This window comes from Vicugna pacos, chromosome 2 (assembly GCF_048564905.1).
Source record: "Vicugna pacos chromosome 2, VicPac4, whole genome shotgun sequence".
Classification (NCBI taxonomy): domain Eukaryota; kingdom Metazoa; phylum Chordata; class Mammalia; order Artiodactyla; family Camelidae; genus Vicugna; species Vicugna pacos.
In genome coordinates, this window is record NC_132988.1 from 15,320,168 (window position 1) to 15,337,995 (window position 17,828).

General features: G+C 35.1%; 1 protein-coding gene across 18 annotated transcripts in view; it reads left to right on the top strand.

Moving 5' to 3' along the window:
- Nucleotides 1–17,828, top strand: part of IQCM (IQ motif containing M) — a 480,596-nt gene that overhangs the window by 419,180 nt on the left and 43,588 nt on the right. For 16 of the 18 annotated variants that reach the window (XM_072975871.1, XM_072975873.1, XM_072975878.1 and 13 more), the window contains one exon: nucleotides 15,010–15,400. In XM_072975871.1, coding sequence (XP_072831972.1) covers nucleotides 15,010–15,113 — 104 coding nt within the window. In that variant the 3' untranslated portion in view covers nucleotides 15,114–15,400. Of the gene's footprint in view, nucleotides 1–15,009; nucleotides 15,401–17,828 lie in introns of those variants that run through there. The other 2 variants (XR_012079786.1, XR_012079787.1) reach the window with 1 other exon arrangement.

Below are 17,828 nucleotides of genomic sequence, written 5' to 3' on the forward strand. Positions count from 1 at the left end.
AGGGAGGAGTCAATCCACAATATCCACTGCAGAGCCAATATGTGAGACTAGAAATGTTTATAAATTGCTCATATAATTATTTTAAATTTAAATTCCTGGAACTAAGATCACCATGTGCATAAATATATATATATACACATATATATAAAATCTCAATTAAATATGCATGCAGGTAATTAATATTCAGGCAAAAGGCAAAAGGCAAAAGAAAGAAGTCTGTTGACTATATTCTAATCCTGATCTTGCCATTCATTAAGTATGTGATATTGTACAAGTTATTTAACTTCTGCGAACCATGGTTTTGTCATCTATAAAACGAGAGTTACAATAGTAACATCTCATAGCGTTGGTATCAACAATATTGAGAAAATACATGAAAGTGCTTGCCTTGAGTCTGATTCATCGCTGTTACTGCTGCTGCTATTGGTGTTTTATACTGGAGTCAGGCACCTCACCAACTCCGCCTGGGTTTGAAGTCCAGTTATGAATTTGCTAATGTTGTGACTATAGGAAATTTATTCAAAATACCTGTGCCTCAGTTTCCTCATGTGTAAAATTGCGATTGTGGTGTATTATATCTTACAGACACACAGACTGCATTATAAATTCTCAGGCATGAAAATGTCTAGACTGGTACACAATGCTCTTGTGCTATCTAGATATGATATGATGGATATTATATGTAAAATCTTTACTACTAATACAGTAGATGCCAAATGATACAAATTCTAGGAACACCACTAATTTCGTCTTTGAAAACCAGAAAATAATGCCACTAGAATTAAAAGATGCATTTGAGAGTATGATTACATATCTATTTTATTAAAGTTAGGTTTAATAAGAAAAAATTTAAAGTTATAACTGGCAAACTTAAGAAATAATGCTCACTTTTGAAGACTGATCAGTTTCGTGGGAATTGCTTTGAGATCAGGAAAAGTAACTTGCTACAAATCCTCATTCTGCCACTTACTTACTGACTCTAGACTTGCTCCTAACCTTTTTGGGCTATAGGCTTCTCCATTTTAATATGAGGCTATCTCACAGGGTTCTTGGGAAAATTATATTTTAGTTTATTTGTCTGCATGTCCATAGATTTAACAGGCACAGCCCTGGAGTTCTTTTTATTCTAAGATTCAGTGAACATTTTATATTAAATGATTATTTTTTGTACCTAAAACTTATTATCAGTAGCAGCTACTATGAGTCTTTGACCAAAGCACAACTTTAGATTACACAGTCAAATGTAAATGCAATGAAAAATAAACTGAAGAAATAACAACTAGACTCATAAATAATTGAAACATATTTATCTGAAAATATGTCCAGTTATGTCTTGTCAGCTGTAGGCTCTGTAGGCTTTGTAAGCACCCCAGTGTGTTGAAACCTAAGCTTTGGCATTTAATGCCTCCTTAATCTTGAGCAAGTTACTTAACCTGTTAGCTTCAGTTTCCCCATTTGTAAACAGGGGTGACTAAAGGACTTATCACTGCATCAAATAAGTACCACGTACACATAGGTCTCAATAAATGTGAGCAATTATTGTCATTATCCTCCTCTTCCTCATCAAGTTCCTGCTTCATATTTTAAACTCTGATTGAGGGTTCGACTAATAAAGCATCTGACATAGACAGGTCAGTGAATTATTCCTTTGTTAAATAAGCCAAGTTATTTCCATATTTATAACTTGAGTTGGAGATTAGTATTCCATATTACTTTAATAAATTTAAATTTATTTTTAAAAAATATGTTTTGAATTTGAAAGATAATACAGTGTAACAATTAATGATTGATTAAGCAGTTTTACTGTGTGTATTTTGCTAATGTATTAACTCATTTAATCCTCACAAGAATAGGGAGCAATGTAGTCATAATCCCCTGTTTTACAAATGTAGAAACTGAAGCATAGAGGAATTGTTTAAGGCACACAGATGGTAAGCAGCACTGTGGTGATTTAAACCCAGACAGTATGGCCTGGAGTTGGTCTTTGTAACCATCATGCCATGCTGCCTGCTTGACTCAAACTCTGGAGTAATGCTGACTTGGGTTTTCATTCATAGTCCCCCACTTACTTAGACAAGTTACTTAGCCCCTCCAATACTGAGTTTCCTTACCTATACAACCGTTACAACATTAGTAGTTAGAATGTTAGAGAATTTCATGCTCCAGAATTCAAGGAGGCGGGGTGGGGGAGGTGTGGGAATAGACTGAGTCTCACCTAAAAACCAGTCACAGTAGAAGAAAAACGTCTTTCCAGAGAGATGCCTTACAGAGGTAGACGTGCAAGGTGAGGGCAGCGTTTCAGGAGACTATGCGTATTAACAGTGTGGGAACAGACGAAGGGATTAGGGAAGGCTGGGGCTACTTCTTGATATTTGGATGAAAGAGAGAGTAAAAAAATAGAATTTTTTTTTGACAGCTGCCAAGAGTGGTTAAATTTTGAGGATACTGACCAAAACAATTCATAGGATTGATGTTGAAGAACAATGATGAGTAGAGAAACAGCTAATAGTTTTAAAGGGAGCTTGGATGGATATGTAAAAATATTGACTATTGAAAAGCTGTCTAAGGAGTACTTTAAAAGAATTTTTAGGAAGCTACATCTTAGGCATTTTCTTATAGTGAGTAAAAGTTAGAATTCTTTATCCTTACCTTAGATTATACCATAAATGTGGTCACATAAACCCCTGAATTACATTTGGGTAGCATTACGGGATCTACAACCAAGAATTTTAAACCCAATTTGCTGTATTCAGCATTAAATTTATTCTGTACTGGAGCCAGGAGTACATTTCACCATTTTTTTTTTCTGGTCAAAGGATGCTGTGAAGGAGAGAGGCATCAACAAAACTGAACTTGTGCTAAATAATGACAGTTGTGTTTAGAATGCCCTGCTTAAAGCAAGATATGCCAGAAGGAGATGCAGACCTATGCAGTACCATATAAATTTACTAAATTGAGGAAGTCTAAAGAAGTACTTTATTAAATTTCCAGTTGGACATGAGTTTTAATCAAGTCTTAATGGAGACTAACTTTCTGAAGAGTTTGAAATTCTGTTCAGAGGATGTTCATGTAAGATAAACTTGGACCTTTGAGAATGTGAGACTGTGTCCACTGCTGTGGAACTTGAAACTGAGTAAAATTTTTCCTTGGTTCAGACTAATTACAATAATTTTTTTAAAACTTGAGAAATTCATAAGAAGCATCAAATGGAGAAAAAGGACTTGATCATGTTAAGAACATGCCACTAAATCTCTGAGGGATTGGCTTCTTTGTAAGCAGAAAATGCTAAGTGTGCTCTAGAATGCTTAAGAACAGGGGTTTTTCCATGGACTCAGCTCCACAAAAATGTTTCTGGGGTGGACTTACTGAGAAATGGTTGCTGGAGTTTATCTGTTCAGTTCCTGTGCATCTTTGAGAAGAAGAAAAATGCTGGATTTTCAGACTGAAAATTAACGTCCGTGACCTGTCAGCAATAGTAGAAAGAATCTTGGAGAATCAGGAAAAATTGGATCATGTTTGCATAGGAGCTTTACATGGTAAAAATGTACTGACTAACCCTGGTTTTCATCACAAAATCGGAAGCCCTTCTGAGTTCTTGCTAGTGACACCACAGTCTGCCACCATAGTGCCAACACAGTCTGAGGGGGTAAAACGTGATTCCATCAGACTCTAGAATGATGGAGCTTGGAAAACTGGTTACTCTTGGAGACAAAAACACTGCAGGTATGCTTCAGCCCATTGGAGGTGGGTACCTATTAAATGAAGTCCTTTTGGTGGAGATAAACAGGTTTTCCTGTCCCTGTCAGAGCCAGACTCAGTCTTACATTAGAGATTAATCTTTGTCATCTGATTCTAGTGTGACAAAGTCATGTTATTGTTAGATGCCTCTCAGGCACAGGACAAGTGCCTACTGCATTGCGTTTTGGTAGTTAGAAGTTGCCCCGAATTTGCTTTGATATGACAGAGTGACATCTAGTCGTAAAGTATAACTGAGAATATTTACACTATGGCCGTATCCTGTTATAAGCCTTTCCACAGTTGTGGATCCTGTATGGAAAGGCATTAAATACCTTAATAAATATGCTTACTCAGAATTTGTCATTGCCTTGATGCAAGGTCTGTGAGAAGGAAACTAGTGGGATTCTACCAGCCTGAATCTTACAATATTTCTAGAGTCATGGTCATAAAAGAAGGGAAAGGTAGAAGGGCAGGAAACTGGGCTGTGTGTTGGTAGATCTCTGGGATATATCAGATAGTTTTATCTAAGAAGATCGAACAGAATGAAGAATTTATATTCCTCAGAGTTTAACTGGGGGTATGGGCAGAGGAGCTAGTATTATGTGTTGAAAATCAATCAGGATGGAGGAAGAATTATACATTCCAGTGTTCTTCACATCAGAATGTAGGCATGTCAGTGGTACCTAGAGAATCTCTACATATGAAAAGGTTAGAGGGAACCATCTGGCAGTCCATGGAAGAGGTGGTTTGCTTATCTGGAAGTTGCGCTTATGTAACAAGGACAGTATTTTTTAAAAAATTCAATATACCTAATAAATAAATAAGTATGTAATGGGGCAGATGGTGATAAACTAATCCCCATCTCAGTGGAGGATGACATAAAAGAAGAGGGGGGCAATAATAACAGCTGAAATTTTTAAGAAATTATGATGCATTCAAATCTAAGTCAAGTGCTTTTTCTGGTTTTTCTCATTAAATTTCTATACTAATCCTTTTAGGTATGTACTGTTATTATCTTCATTTTATAGTTGAAGAAGGGCAAGCTCATCTTTCCTAAAATCACAGAGATGCTAAGTTAGAAGTGCTGGTATTTGAATTCTGGTCTTTCTAATTCCAAAGTTAGCTTTGTGCCAAACTTGTCACAAGAATTTTTATCGCTTCCTGGTGAGATATTGACCATCCTGCTTTGCAAATTTTGTCTGTTAAGTGTCCTTATCTAAATCCTATTAAGATCAATTGGATTTCAATTAAAGCTCAATAGGTTATAACACAGATGCTTTGATGCGTCTTTGCTCTTTTCTGTTGTGCACATATATCGGAACACTTTTTCTTGTGACTGTTTCTTCTCAGAGGCAATTTGGCCATCTGAATCTTCACCCTGCTGTTGTCCTAATACAGACGAAAATGAATAATGCAGCACTTGTTTGAGCATTTCCTAGTGGATTATTGTAGTAATACTGTACCACTTTCACTTTATGCAAGAAGACAGAAAGCCAAGGGAGGCCAAGGGATGTGCTAAGTTATGGAGAACATCTGGGGTAAAAAGCACTTGTACACATTTTTTCTCGCATTTGAAATGTGTTTCCTAAATGGTTCTCCTCCTTATGTTAATCTCGTATATTTGTTTGGAATATTAGGATCTGCATCAGCTCAGCAAAATTTCTTATTTGTGCATTTTACAGATTCCAGTCTTCTGCTTGTATTACTTTGCCATTTTCTATCACCTCCTTAAAGAAATATGATGAAGAATCTCCATTTGAGAACCCTAAAATTGCTCTTTTATTTTCATCTCTAATGTCTTTGCTTCAAAGCCTCATTGTTTAAACACTGGGCAGAGAATGAGAGCCAGGTCATGGAAGCAGTCCCAGCCACTTTTGTATAAACCTGGCTGAAGGGCTCTTACTGAGAGTCAGTTTCTTGGGATTGGGTCTGAAAGATCCAGAAAGGTTTCTGACAAGGTGGAAGTGGTTGCCATTCTTTGTCTTAGTAGTCATGAGTGTGGAGTACTTGGTGACAAGTAAGTTGTCCCAGCCATCTATTAAAGGACACTACACTAAGGTCAAGACACATTCTGTTCCCAACAGAAGGATGATACTGTATTAACAATTAAGAACTCTATTCCCATAGTTTATTACATCAACACTTGTAAGGAGAAAAACATATAATATCAATAGATACTAAAAGAGGCAATTGAGAAAACTTGAACAACAGCTAAGTAAATAAATATATAAGTAAGTAAATAAATACATAAATCTGAGAGGAAATCTAGAAAACAACATATTTAAGGTAGGAGCATGAAAGATAGTATTCAATAAAGAATACAAAAAAAGAGAAAAATGACCCTGGCTATATATAAAAATTTCAAAACTTTTCTATGGAAAAAGACCATAAGAAGATTTATTTAAAAATTTGATTTGGTGTGGAATTGCATTTTAGAAGACAGAGGTTTAAGACAATGAGCTATTTAAAATTGAGAACAAGGGGACAATCATAACAAAATAGACAAGAGATGTGAGTAACCACTGGCAAAACAAAAATCCAGCAGCAGTTGAATACATGCAGTGATGCTCAAAGTTACTAACAGATGAGAAAACTCAATGGATTAACAGCTTTTAGATTGGCTCAAACCAAACCAAACCAAACCAAAACAATAACTTCAGTTGCTGGCTGGAATATGAGCAAAGAAGTACTGTTACACATTGCTGGTAAAAATATGAATTGTATAGTGTTTTAGAAAACACCTTGATAATATCAATTAACATTAAGATGTGTATACATTTCACTCTGTACTCCATCTGGGGAATCTGTCACATGGAAATAAAAGCACTACCTAATAAACACAAAACGCTTATTTTAGCATTATTCTTATTTGGAAAAGCTGAGGAACAAAGTAAATGTTAATCAGTAGTGGAATATTATGGTCTATTCATGCCACAAAATACTATGTACCACTTAAAATAATGAATTAGAGCTATGCTAGTTAGCTTGAAGGAATTTCCATGAATAATTTTTGAGTGAAGAAAGAAAAATATGCATAATATGATATAATTTTTATAAAACAAAAATAAGCATCATCAAAATCATTTATTGAATCCTCATTTATCTGTAAGACACTCTCATAGAGACAGTGCAGTGAGAGAAAGAAGTGAATTAACTGATATTTTGAAGATACAGGACATACAAAAAGACAAACAATAATATAATGTAATTTTGACCTGCTTTAAAAATGAGTGATATAAATAGTGCTGTGGTTTCCAATGAGTTATTATAAAAGGTTCTGTAATCCATCTGTGGATCAACAATTACTTACAGCCCAATGAAACATGTCACTGAAATGAGTCTTAGTTTCTTATAATAATAATAATAATGGTAGCATCAGGTATTGGTAGAAAGAGAAAGTGAGATAAATAAAGCACTCAGCACAGTGCCTGACACAGAGCAAGTGCGGGTTAAGTGGCAGCTGTTACTCACATTGTTATTATTGCTGAGGTTATATTATATTAGAATGCTGAAGGTATACATTTTTGAAAGAATGTCACAAAGGCGAAGTGCCCTTCTTGTCACATCATATCAGCAGGAACATGCTATCAATATGATTTATCCTCTGTGATATTAACGTTAATGACCTGACCAAGGTAGTGTTTGTCAGGTTTCTCCACTCGCCGTAAAGTAACTTTCCTCCCACCCACCTTCTGCAGTCTATTTTTTTGAAAGCACATAACTAAATCCTGTATGGGAAAGGGGGTTGGGAGGAATGGAGGAATTAGGCTTTTTTTCCTGGAGGTGGAAGCAGTGACATAAATTATTAAGAATTCTTAGATGTTTCCCCCCTTTTTGTTTATCAGTCATTTGTTTATATCAGTATGTACTCATGTATATTTCTTTCATGCTGTGAGTTATAATCTAATACTACATTATTTTGTTGTTGTTGTTACTCAGATTGTTCCAGCAGTAGACTTTGGGAGCTTTTTCATGGTGGCTCCTGTCTCTTTAACTGATGTTTCTCTATCCTTTTGTTTTTTGAATGCTTCTTTTGTCACTACAGTATTCTGCAGACTCATCTTGTATTATCTGCCCTAGTCCTAGAACTGTTGGTCCTAGTCCATTTCTCTGAGGAGTCTTGGTTCCTTTTGTTGGAGAATAGTCTTTAGAAACAAAAATCTGGACACTAGATGTGCTCTTTGCTCCTGAGGTATCAGTGTTTCCAGTTTCTCTCAGTGGACAGATCTAGGAAATACATGTATGAACACAAACTCCTGTTTGTACACACAGTTATAATTACTACCATATCTATCCTTCTGTTTCTATCTATTTGCAATTTGTCTTTAGCCTCCAGTTTTCAGTCAAAACACTGTTTTCCAAAGTTACTTAGATAAGCTCCTTTTTTCCCTCGATCCCTTTCACTGATTTTTGACAAAACTTGTATTTCCTGATTGTACAGTATTTAGTCAAGTCAAATATTTACCTATTAGTAACTAGACGGACTTCTTTCATATCAGTATTCTATAAGCTACTTTTCTATCTTTGTGTTTTTATGCTATTCTTATTGTTTATATATGCCACCTAATTTTGTCCTTTATTGTTACTTACTTTGTGCCAGGAGCCCATTTATAACAGGCCTGCTCTCTAATTTTCTTTCATCTCATGAGAGGCATCCTCAATGTGATCTCTTCTCCTTGCTGACCACCTGTGGTGTAAATCTTGCCACCTGGGCCTTGGGAGCCATTCACTAGCCTCTAGTCTTAATGTCTGCTGTAGCCCCAGTAGTGAAGGTCATGAACTTAGTTTGCTCCCTATCCTGACCTTAGGCATTGTTAGGTCAGAGAGCCTTCTCAGAATTCCCATGCTCCCTTGGGATGCTCTGAATCTCAGTTGCGCTCTTCACATCACATTGGGCTGCAGTTTGTTCTGAAAGGCTGCAGAGCCACCACCTAGGACCACCCACAGCTATTGCTAAAGCACCATTTTGGTCACACGGTGATTCCTAAGCAGTTTGCAGCTCCCTTCAACAAACTCCCAGATTGTTCTGCAAACTAAATGTGCTTTTTATCGTTGAGGCTTCCCATTTTCTGCTCCCCCAGGGCAAGATACAAGGGCATAGAGTGACTGGCCCTTTTTCAAGAGTTCATCACTATTTCCTCTTTCATTCCTCCATCAGTCTGTTAGTCAAATTCTGTTAAGTTGGAAAGGGTTCTCCTGTCATCACACAATTTTCCTTGCCATATGGCTCCATGTGCTAAGTTCTTCAGATTCTGGTTTCTTGAATCCCCCAAATGTTGCACATTCTAAGCAAAACCATACTCTTTCAAGTAGAAGTTTTCCTTTAGAAAATATTGCTATAGTTTTGCATTTTAAAACCTCTTTCTTGAAATACAGTTGTCTTCTTTGTTCTAAGATTTTTCTGCTTGAGGGCAGTGCATATATGGAATGTCACAAAATTATTTACTTCTTTTTAAATAGCTATGTTTATTAAATAGCTATATGTTTTCTTTTTTTTTTTACAGATTGCAAAAGAGAGAGCTGATCATTTAAAAAAATCTAGAATAGAATATTTACTAGCTGTTTATAATTTCCCCTTGTTTCAAAATTGATAAGCGTCAGAAATTAGGTGATTATTTTCATGTAGTTGATTACTAACCTCATAGCGTCGTGATCAGAAAAGATGCTTGTTATGATTTCACTTTTCTTAAATTTACCAAGGCTTGCCTTGTGGGCCAGCATGTGATCTATTCTGGAGAATGTTCCATGTGCACTTGAGAAGAATGTGTATTCTGCTGCTTTCAGATGGAATGCTCTTTAAATATCAATTAAGTCTGTCTGGCTTAATGTGTCATTTAAGACCTGTGTTTCCTTATTGAGTTTCCGTTTGGATGATCTGTCCGTTGATGTAAGTGGGGTGTTAATGCCCCCCATTATTATTGTGTTACTGTCAATTTCTCCTTTTATGTCTGTCAACAGTTGCCTTATATATTGAGGTTCTCCTGTGTTGGTTGCATATAATTTTACAATTGTTACATCTTCTTCCCTTTAGAGGTGATTATTTTCAGTCACCCTCAAGGAAGTCATTACTGGTGCCTAAATGGCAGAGTCAGGAGCTAGGAATAGTGAGGAGTGGGGAGCAAACCTTTAATATTTCAAAACTATATACATACACACATATACATATATATATATATATATGTATATATATATATATATATATATGGATACATACATACTCACAAAAAATAATGGCACATAGAGTTTTCTACCTGCTTTTTGCAACCTCTTGTCACTTTGAAAGCAACCCCCATAATAACTGTAGTTACTTCTAGTAATTCTACTAGGATATTGCACATGTGCTCATAAATACACCACTCTAGGCTGCAACATAAAATTGCCCCCCAGCCCATTCTGGTATTGTTTGTTGCTGTCACTCTGAAGCTCAGGAAGCCTGGTGAAAGTATTGCTGTTGCTGTTGCCACAAGCATCTGTCCAGACCATGCTGTGCTAATTCCACATGGGCCTAAGCCAACCTGCTAAAGGGAGAAGCCTTTGTACCCCAGTTCCCTCAGTCTTAGAGCATTGATGCCCTGTGCTCTCAGTATTCAAAGATCATGGTGTAGGAAAATAGCTCTTTCAGCTCTATCATCTTCTCACTTGGGTCTTCCTTTCATGAGATTACAGGCCAGAATCTCCTTGGGGGAAGGAGAGGTGGGAGGGTAGGAAGAATGGAGTGGAGAGTCTAGGCAAAATCATCTTAGCAAGAGCAGCTCAGAGTACCTAAACCCACTCATTCCTGCCAACTGCCAGTGTCCTATTGAACCAAGGTGAAAATATTCAACTCATTCTTCCCATATTAAGAATTTTTCCCCTAGAAGTTTTCTTGGTCTTTCTTTGCAGAGAGATCAGTAGAGGATTTACTCTCCCAGTTTTCTTAGACATACCTCTGTTTGAAATCCTAAGGTGCACAAAACGTAGGTTCAAACTTGTACCTTTGCTATATATGACCATCAGATGTAACCACTTAAATATGAAGTGCATCATCCAGGACATATTTTTGCTCTGTATTGTCTGTGCTAATTTTCTGGTGGGCAGGGCCCTGTTAAGTAGATACTTTCATTTTTTAAAAACTAATAAATCTCTATGAGTAGCATAATAATTGCATTTTTTTTTGCTTTTTTGAGGTTTATTGCTGGATTAAGAAATAGAGACCCAGAAAGTTCTCTGCTAGTGCTCTTTACATCACCTCATAGCACTTTGCATGAACCCGAACAAATAGGATTCAGTATACACTCAGTGACATAAATGTGTATTTTTTTTTCTAACATAATCTGTGTTTGCTTTCTTTCCAACTTGCTCTACAAAGATTCATTTTGAAGCACCCACAGGAAGTAACCAATAGTGTAGAATAACCTTGAGTAGGTCAGGGAAATGGCATGAAAAATCATAAAATAGAATTGTGAACATAAAAACATGGAGATGATTTAAAAGAAAACAGAGGGCCGAAGCATACTTTGAGCCTTTGAGAAAAATTTAGTATCCTTTTTCTGAAAATACAGACTCTTAAATGAATATTAAGCATACTATCTATTTTTATTTGAATATTTTCCCAATTTGAAATCATTTCTTCAAATTTCCTGAAGTATAAACAAAGATCTATCTTCTGATTATTTATTCATTGTCTACAACAAAAACATAAAAATTTATACATTATCTACAAAAAACCTTTTTACTATTATTCTAATCTAGATACTTGAAAATATTTAATGTTATTTTACATAAATAACTTCTGTTGCAAATATGGATAAGTGAAAAGAACTAAAGCTAAATTATAATTTCATCCTTGTTAATATCTTGGTATTTAATACTATACATGTTTTCCTATGCATGTAATTTTTATAAAACTGGGATCGTATTGTAGATACTGCTTTGTAACCTGCTTTTCCACTTAAAACTAATTATAACATATAGGGATTTAATAAAATACGTTTCTATAATATATATTAAAGACCTTGGTTGAAGTTGCTTTCTTCTAGAGAGGTTTTTCATTGATTCTTGGTGCTCAACAAATTATAAATTGATTTAAGGTATTTTGTACCACACAGGTGGTGTGAACTGGAAGAACAAGCCAATGGCAGCTTTGAGCCTCTGGTTCATCCACGCAGCCTCATAAGAAATGGGAAGGGTTCCTTGCTGTACCCTTCTTTGAGGTTTTCTCTTTGATTCTCCTTCCCTTCCCTTCCTTTCCCTTTTCTCCTCTCGCTCTTTTTGTATTTTTCAGTATTATCCCACCTACTGTCCTAGTGTAGCCCTCTGGGGCCTCAGCCCCGCATTGTGGTCTCATGCTGGGCTCCTCACTTTAAAAAAACAAAAATCAGCCCCTGCATTTTCTTCCTTCTTTGCCAGTTTAGCAATACAATTAAAACACATTTAACATTTTATTCAGGATTTGACTTGTTTTAATCAAAAAGATTGTTCTCTGAATCTGTTCCACCATATGACAAAAATGAAGGTCAAGAATGTTTACTTTGAAAGATTAAAAATATATCATGTATACTTGTATTTTTATCCTTCCTGAAATTAAATTATCCTTTATTTAATTGAAATATTTATGAAATAACAAATTATACAATTTTGGATTCTGCGCCCAGTCTCATTTCTTTTTTTTTTTTTAATTTAATTGAAGTATAGTTGATTTACAATGTTGTATTAGTTTCAGGTATATAGCAAAGTGATTCAATTGTACATATATATATATATAGAAATATATGTTCTTTTTCAGATTCTTTTCCTTTATAGGTTATTATAGGATATTGAATATAGTTTCCTGTGCTATACAATAGATCCTTGTTGTTTATCTATTTTATATATAGTGGTGTGTATCTGTGAATCCCAAACTCCTAATTTATCCCTCCCCCTGACCCTATCAGTCTCACTTCTGATCACCAGCTAGGATTCTGGTCACCAGTTCCAATATGTGGGATTTTTTTTCCACACCAACAAGCAATTCTCTGACTCAAGCTGGGTGTCCTACAATTTAATTCAATTCTGACACAATCTACGTGGAGATAGCATCAGATCCCACAGGTTAAGTGTTCCATCCCAGGAGACTATCCCCCACTTCAGGTGCAAATTGAAAGTAGCAGGTCATCAAGTTACCCACAACTGTCCAACTTGGCTACAAATCAGAGGTTCTCATGACCCCTTCCCAGATTTTATTAATTTGCTAGAGCAGCTCACAGAATTCAGTGAAACACTTACTTACATTTACCAGTTTATTAAAGAGTACAATAAAGGGTAAGATGAACAGCCAGTTGAAGAGATATGTAGGGTGAGATCATGGAGAGTCCTGGACTTCTGTGCCTCTGGCATCACCCTCCTAGTACATGGATGTTTTCATTTACCTGGAAGCTTTCTGAACTCCATACTACTGGGATTTTTATAGAGGCTTTATCCCATAGGCATGATGGACCATTAAGTCCATTTCTAGCCCTTTACCTTCCCTAGAGGAGTGTGGAGGGGAGAGGACTAAAAGTTCCGAGCTTCTAATCATGGCTTGGTCTTCCTGGTGATCAGCCCCTATCCAGTAGCTATCCGGGAGCCCACCCAGAGTCACCTCATTAAAACAAGGGATGTTCCTAGTGCTTTTATCACTAGCATTTTTACAAGCATTTTAGGAGCCCTGTGTCAGGAACTGGGGGCACAGACCAAAATATGTACATTTTCTGGTCTCTCACACAATCTTTACTTTATCTGTTTGTAGATGTTTTAATCATTCTTGTTTTTTCCTTCCAGTTTTATTGAGACATAGTTGACATATAACACTGTGTGTTTTTTGGGGGGGGATGGTGGGGGTAATTAGGATTTATTTATTTGTTTGTTTGTTTGTTTAACAGAGGTACTGGGGATTGAATCCAGGACCTTGTGCTTGCTAGGCACACACTCTACCACTGAGCTATACCCCCCATATCTTTATTTTTAGCTAATAGACTTTATTTATTTATTCATGGTTTTGAGGAGCTTTAGGTTTACAGAAATATTGGTGGAAAGTACAGAGTGTTGTCATATACCCTCCTACCTGCAACCCCTCCTCCTGTTCCCTATCACTATTTGTTATAATTGATGAGTCAATATTAATACATTGTTATTATACATATTTCTCTTAATATATGTCTTTGGATCATTTCAACGACCAGACAAGATAGATATTATCCCCATTTCAAAAATAAGGAAATTAAGATTGAGTTTTAAATTTGGATTTATTCACAAATGTATAAGAACAAGAGCTTGGACCATTATATTCACTTTTTCTTCTATTTTACCTGCATTGAGTAATCCTATATTTCAACTATCTTCTGTCTGATGAAATGTTTGGTTGATATTGCATATTACCAGAAAAAGCTGCAAAAGGAAATAATGTTATTCTAAGATCTCATCTTTGGAACTAACACATTTATCTTGTGTAACTACTGTATTAGAACACCAATTGGTGATTGCCTTTCCCTATAGTCAAACCTGCAATGATAATTACTAATGCTAATTATTTTACAAATATTCTGAATATAGTCTAATTTAGGTTTGTTATTATAAGCCTTGTTCTTTACCTAATGACAATATAGATAAATGTAAAAACAACAATGCCCTACTTCTTCTTTTACAACACATCAAGTCATTTTCTTTTGGTTATGAGGAGTGTTCTTCTCATAACTTTAATTGATTTTTGGTAGTTGGCTGTGTTTTTGTTTAATAACAGCGATAGGTCTTAAAAGGCAAAATATACTACTGTATCTATAAATTAGTGCTGTGTAAAATGATATCTGCAGTAAATCTACAGCTTTATTTCTTATCTGAAGTCATTTTATACATAAAGATGAATGAAGTACAAGCCATCTATACAAATAGTGCTTTGTATTGATTTGAATATCAGTATCAGAACTGATTCTGTTGTAATGCAAAAATTTTCAGTACTGTTGTTCCTATGGTAAATACTGTTGCTCAACATGGTTCTTATGGTTGCATCTAATTTATTTTACGAATGCCGTATATTGGTGGAATCAAGATTCTGCTATCCTTTCATTCAACTCTTTGGTCCAACATTAATTCTTGCTGAATCTCTTGGCATAATACATAATGTAACACAAAACAGCTGAAGGAAATGTGTCCAAGTCAAATCTTTGTTCTAGCATAACCATAACTGATTTCCTACAGTATTTTATGATTTCAAAAGCATGATACATTCTCTCATATAATTGAAAATTTATTAATGTAATTATATATTTTGTCTTACAGTGAGTGGACATCCAGTACTCAAAAGAGCTAACATCCGGATTGTCGGAAAGTTAGTGGCCAGATCTATGAGAGAAAGGAAAATGAGACAACATTATTTATCGTGAGAAGTAATGTTTTCAATACAATGTCATTACCTTAGAAGTTGAACCTGTCTACCCAAAAACATAGATTAATATTGGCCATGGATTAATTCTGTATCAACAGGGAAAAGGACAGTCATCTTTTTACATATCCAAAGAAGAATTTCAACAAGTCAGTCTATAATTACTAAATATCTTCGGATGAACCATTCATTGGATTTGTTTTTTTTATAAAAGACAACCTGTTTTATCATAGTGAAGTTGAAATCATATAGTATCAAGTATCCCTTTTATTGGATTTAAATTTGGTTTGTTCCAAAGAGAAACTTCAAGATTCCTATTTGTAAAAACTCACATTTTTTTGGAAATGGTTTGTCAAAATATGTTTTAAAATATATTTTTTAATTAGTTTAGTCATCATATTGTATTTTTCTTTTTTTTTCATATTATATTTTTCTTATTCTTATTGTTCACTCTTAAGTGAAAAACTGAGAGTCAATATACAGTATTCCTGAGTTTCCTGTCTTAGTTTAGGAAAGATCTGAAGCACAGTGAGTAACACCAGTCCTGTAAGAATCTTAAATTTAATTTGATCTATCAGTCCATCCATCCATCCATCCATCCATCCATCTATTCATTATTAATCCCTGCCTGCCTCCGCCTGTGAATGGGATTGGAGAAATAAGTAGCAGTATAGTTGAGGGAACAGCATAGTGATTAGATATGAATAGAGAAGCAGGAATTACCTGACAGGTGTCCCATTTTTTTTTTCAATTCTTACCCTGATCTATTACTTCTGAAATAGACACTTTGGTTTAAAAGGAAATCTCTCGGTGTACTTCATGCAATGATTCCATTATAAATGTGGAAATTATCAGAATGAAATATTTTAAAAAGCCAATTACAAGAATCATGTTAAGTCAGGGCCTCACCAAAACCAGAACCTAGCTGAACTAAAAAACATGCTGACACTCTAATCACAAAAGTTAGCAGTGAAATATTTGATAAGGGGAAAAAGTGATTGATAGCTAAAATGTAGAGGTTGGCTTATCTGTGAAATTAAATGATCCATATTGTCCCTGATGCTAGTTGAGAACGTCTCATTTTAAAGAGAAAAATTTGTCTTTATTTCAATATTGAAAAAAAGCTGGAAAACGCAAAATTAAAAGGGAAAAAAAAATCACATGTAAGTTGAGTCCCAGCATGTTAACAGATCATCAGCCTGCTCCTTTTTATAGCATTATTAGGATAAAAATTTGGCTAGATTTCTGCCATCACTGTTCCAGAAAATTGGGAGCAAAACATAGGCTATAATGAAAAGCACTTACAAACCAAAATATAAGATTTTTTAATGAGTATTGTGTGTTGAGTGTCAGTATTTCAAGTGGTAAAAATATTCATAAGGGAAAAACAATTAGTATTAAAATAATATCAAATTACCTTATAAAAATAAAATATAAAAATTAAATTATGGTTATGACAGTTGGGGCCAAGACACAGAAGAAATTTATTCCTCCTTTAAAAATGTCTGTCTTTTCTTACCTCATATTTTCTACATTTGACTATTCTTGATTTTTAGACTGAATTAGGGCTATTGAATGTCTTTTCGAAGTGTAAGCCTACATTAAGTTCAGTGGCAACACGTCACTCTGGAGCTTTAGAAGACAGGGTAAGGTCAGTGAAAAGAAGCCTTCGGTTCTCAATAGTCAGTTTCTATATAAAAATTGGCACTTGGTGCTCATCAAAGAACAAGAAATATTGGATATGCTCTAAATGTCCATTGTATTTCTGAGCCAACTACCTGATGGAAGTCATCACTTATATGTAAATGAACTGTCAATGGCTTGCCACTGTTGGCAATCACTGGACTGTGAAGGGTATGTCTTAATAAGAACCGAAGCTCTTCACAGACTTTGATTTACTGGAAATAAAATGGAAAAGTCCTCTGAGACTACAAAGGACACTTGTTTCAGATAAAACGTCTAGACAGTAGCAATATATTTAGGGCTTTTATTATAGCAAAACTGCAAATTAGAATGGAGTGGTGAGAAAGTTCCTGTGACCCAGCTGAGTTCTTAAACACTCCTGACTAGAGTTATCCAATCTTTAAAACAGCTAAGCCAAATTAAATAAAAGTGCATTAAGAAAAAAAAAAACAGAAATAACAAAAGATTCAAGTTTGTTACATCTTTTAAATTATCTATGTCTTATGTTTAAAAACATAAATCTACTGTTTCTCTAAATAAATGCAGCTATTAGAGTAGTTGAAAGCCAAACTTCCATGATCCTGCAACATCGACTACTTTTCAGAAAATTTAGATTTAAGGAAATTTTTTCCCATTCCTTTTCCTAACTTCCAGTCTAAAACACAACAATTGAAATACTGAATTCTGTGTAATTATTAATATTTCTATTGATATTGTTTATAACAAAAAGATACTAAGTTTGCATAGTGCTTACAAATGTGCAGTATACTTTTATACAAATGTGAATTAGGGAAACTTTAATTGTGCTAACAATTGACTAAAGAAGACAATCCAGGTGATACAAGCAAACTTTAACACTTCATGAAGTGGACGGTCTCGTTTCGGAGAACTCCAAAATGGTACAGAAGGCAGGAAACATTTATAGGATAAAAAATAAAGAACAAAGTAGAGAAAATAGATGATATCTGATTGGCTGGGGCCACATAGTCAACTTTGTTTGGGTGAGAAGGAACAAGGAAGTGAGTATAGAGCC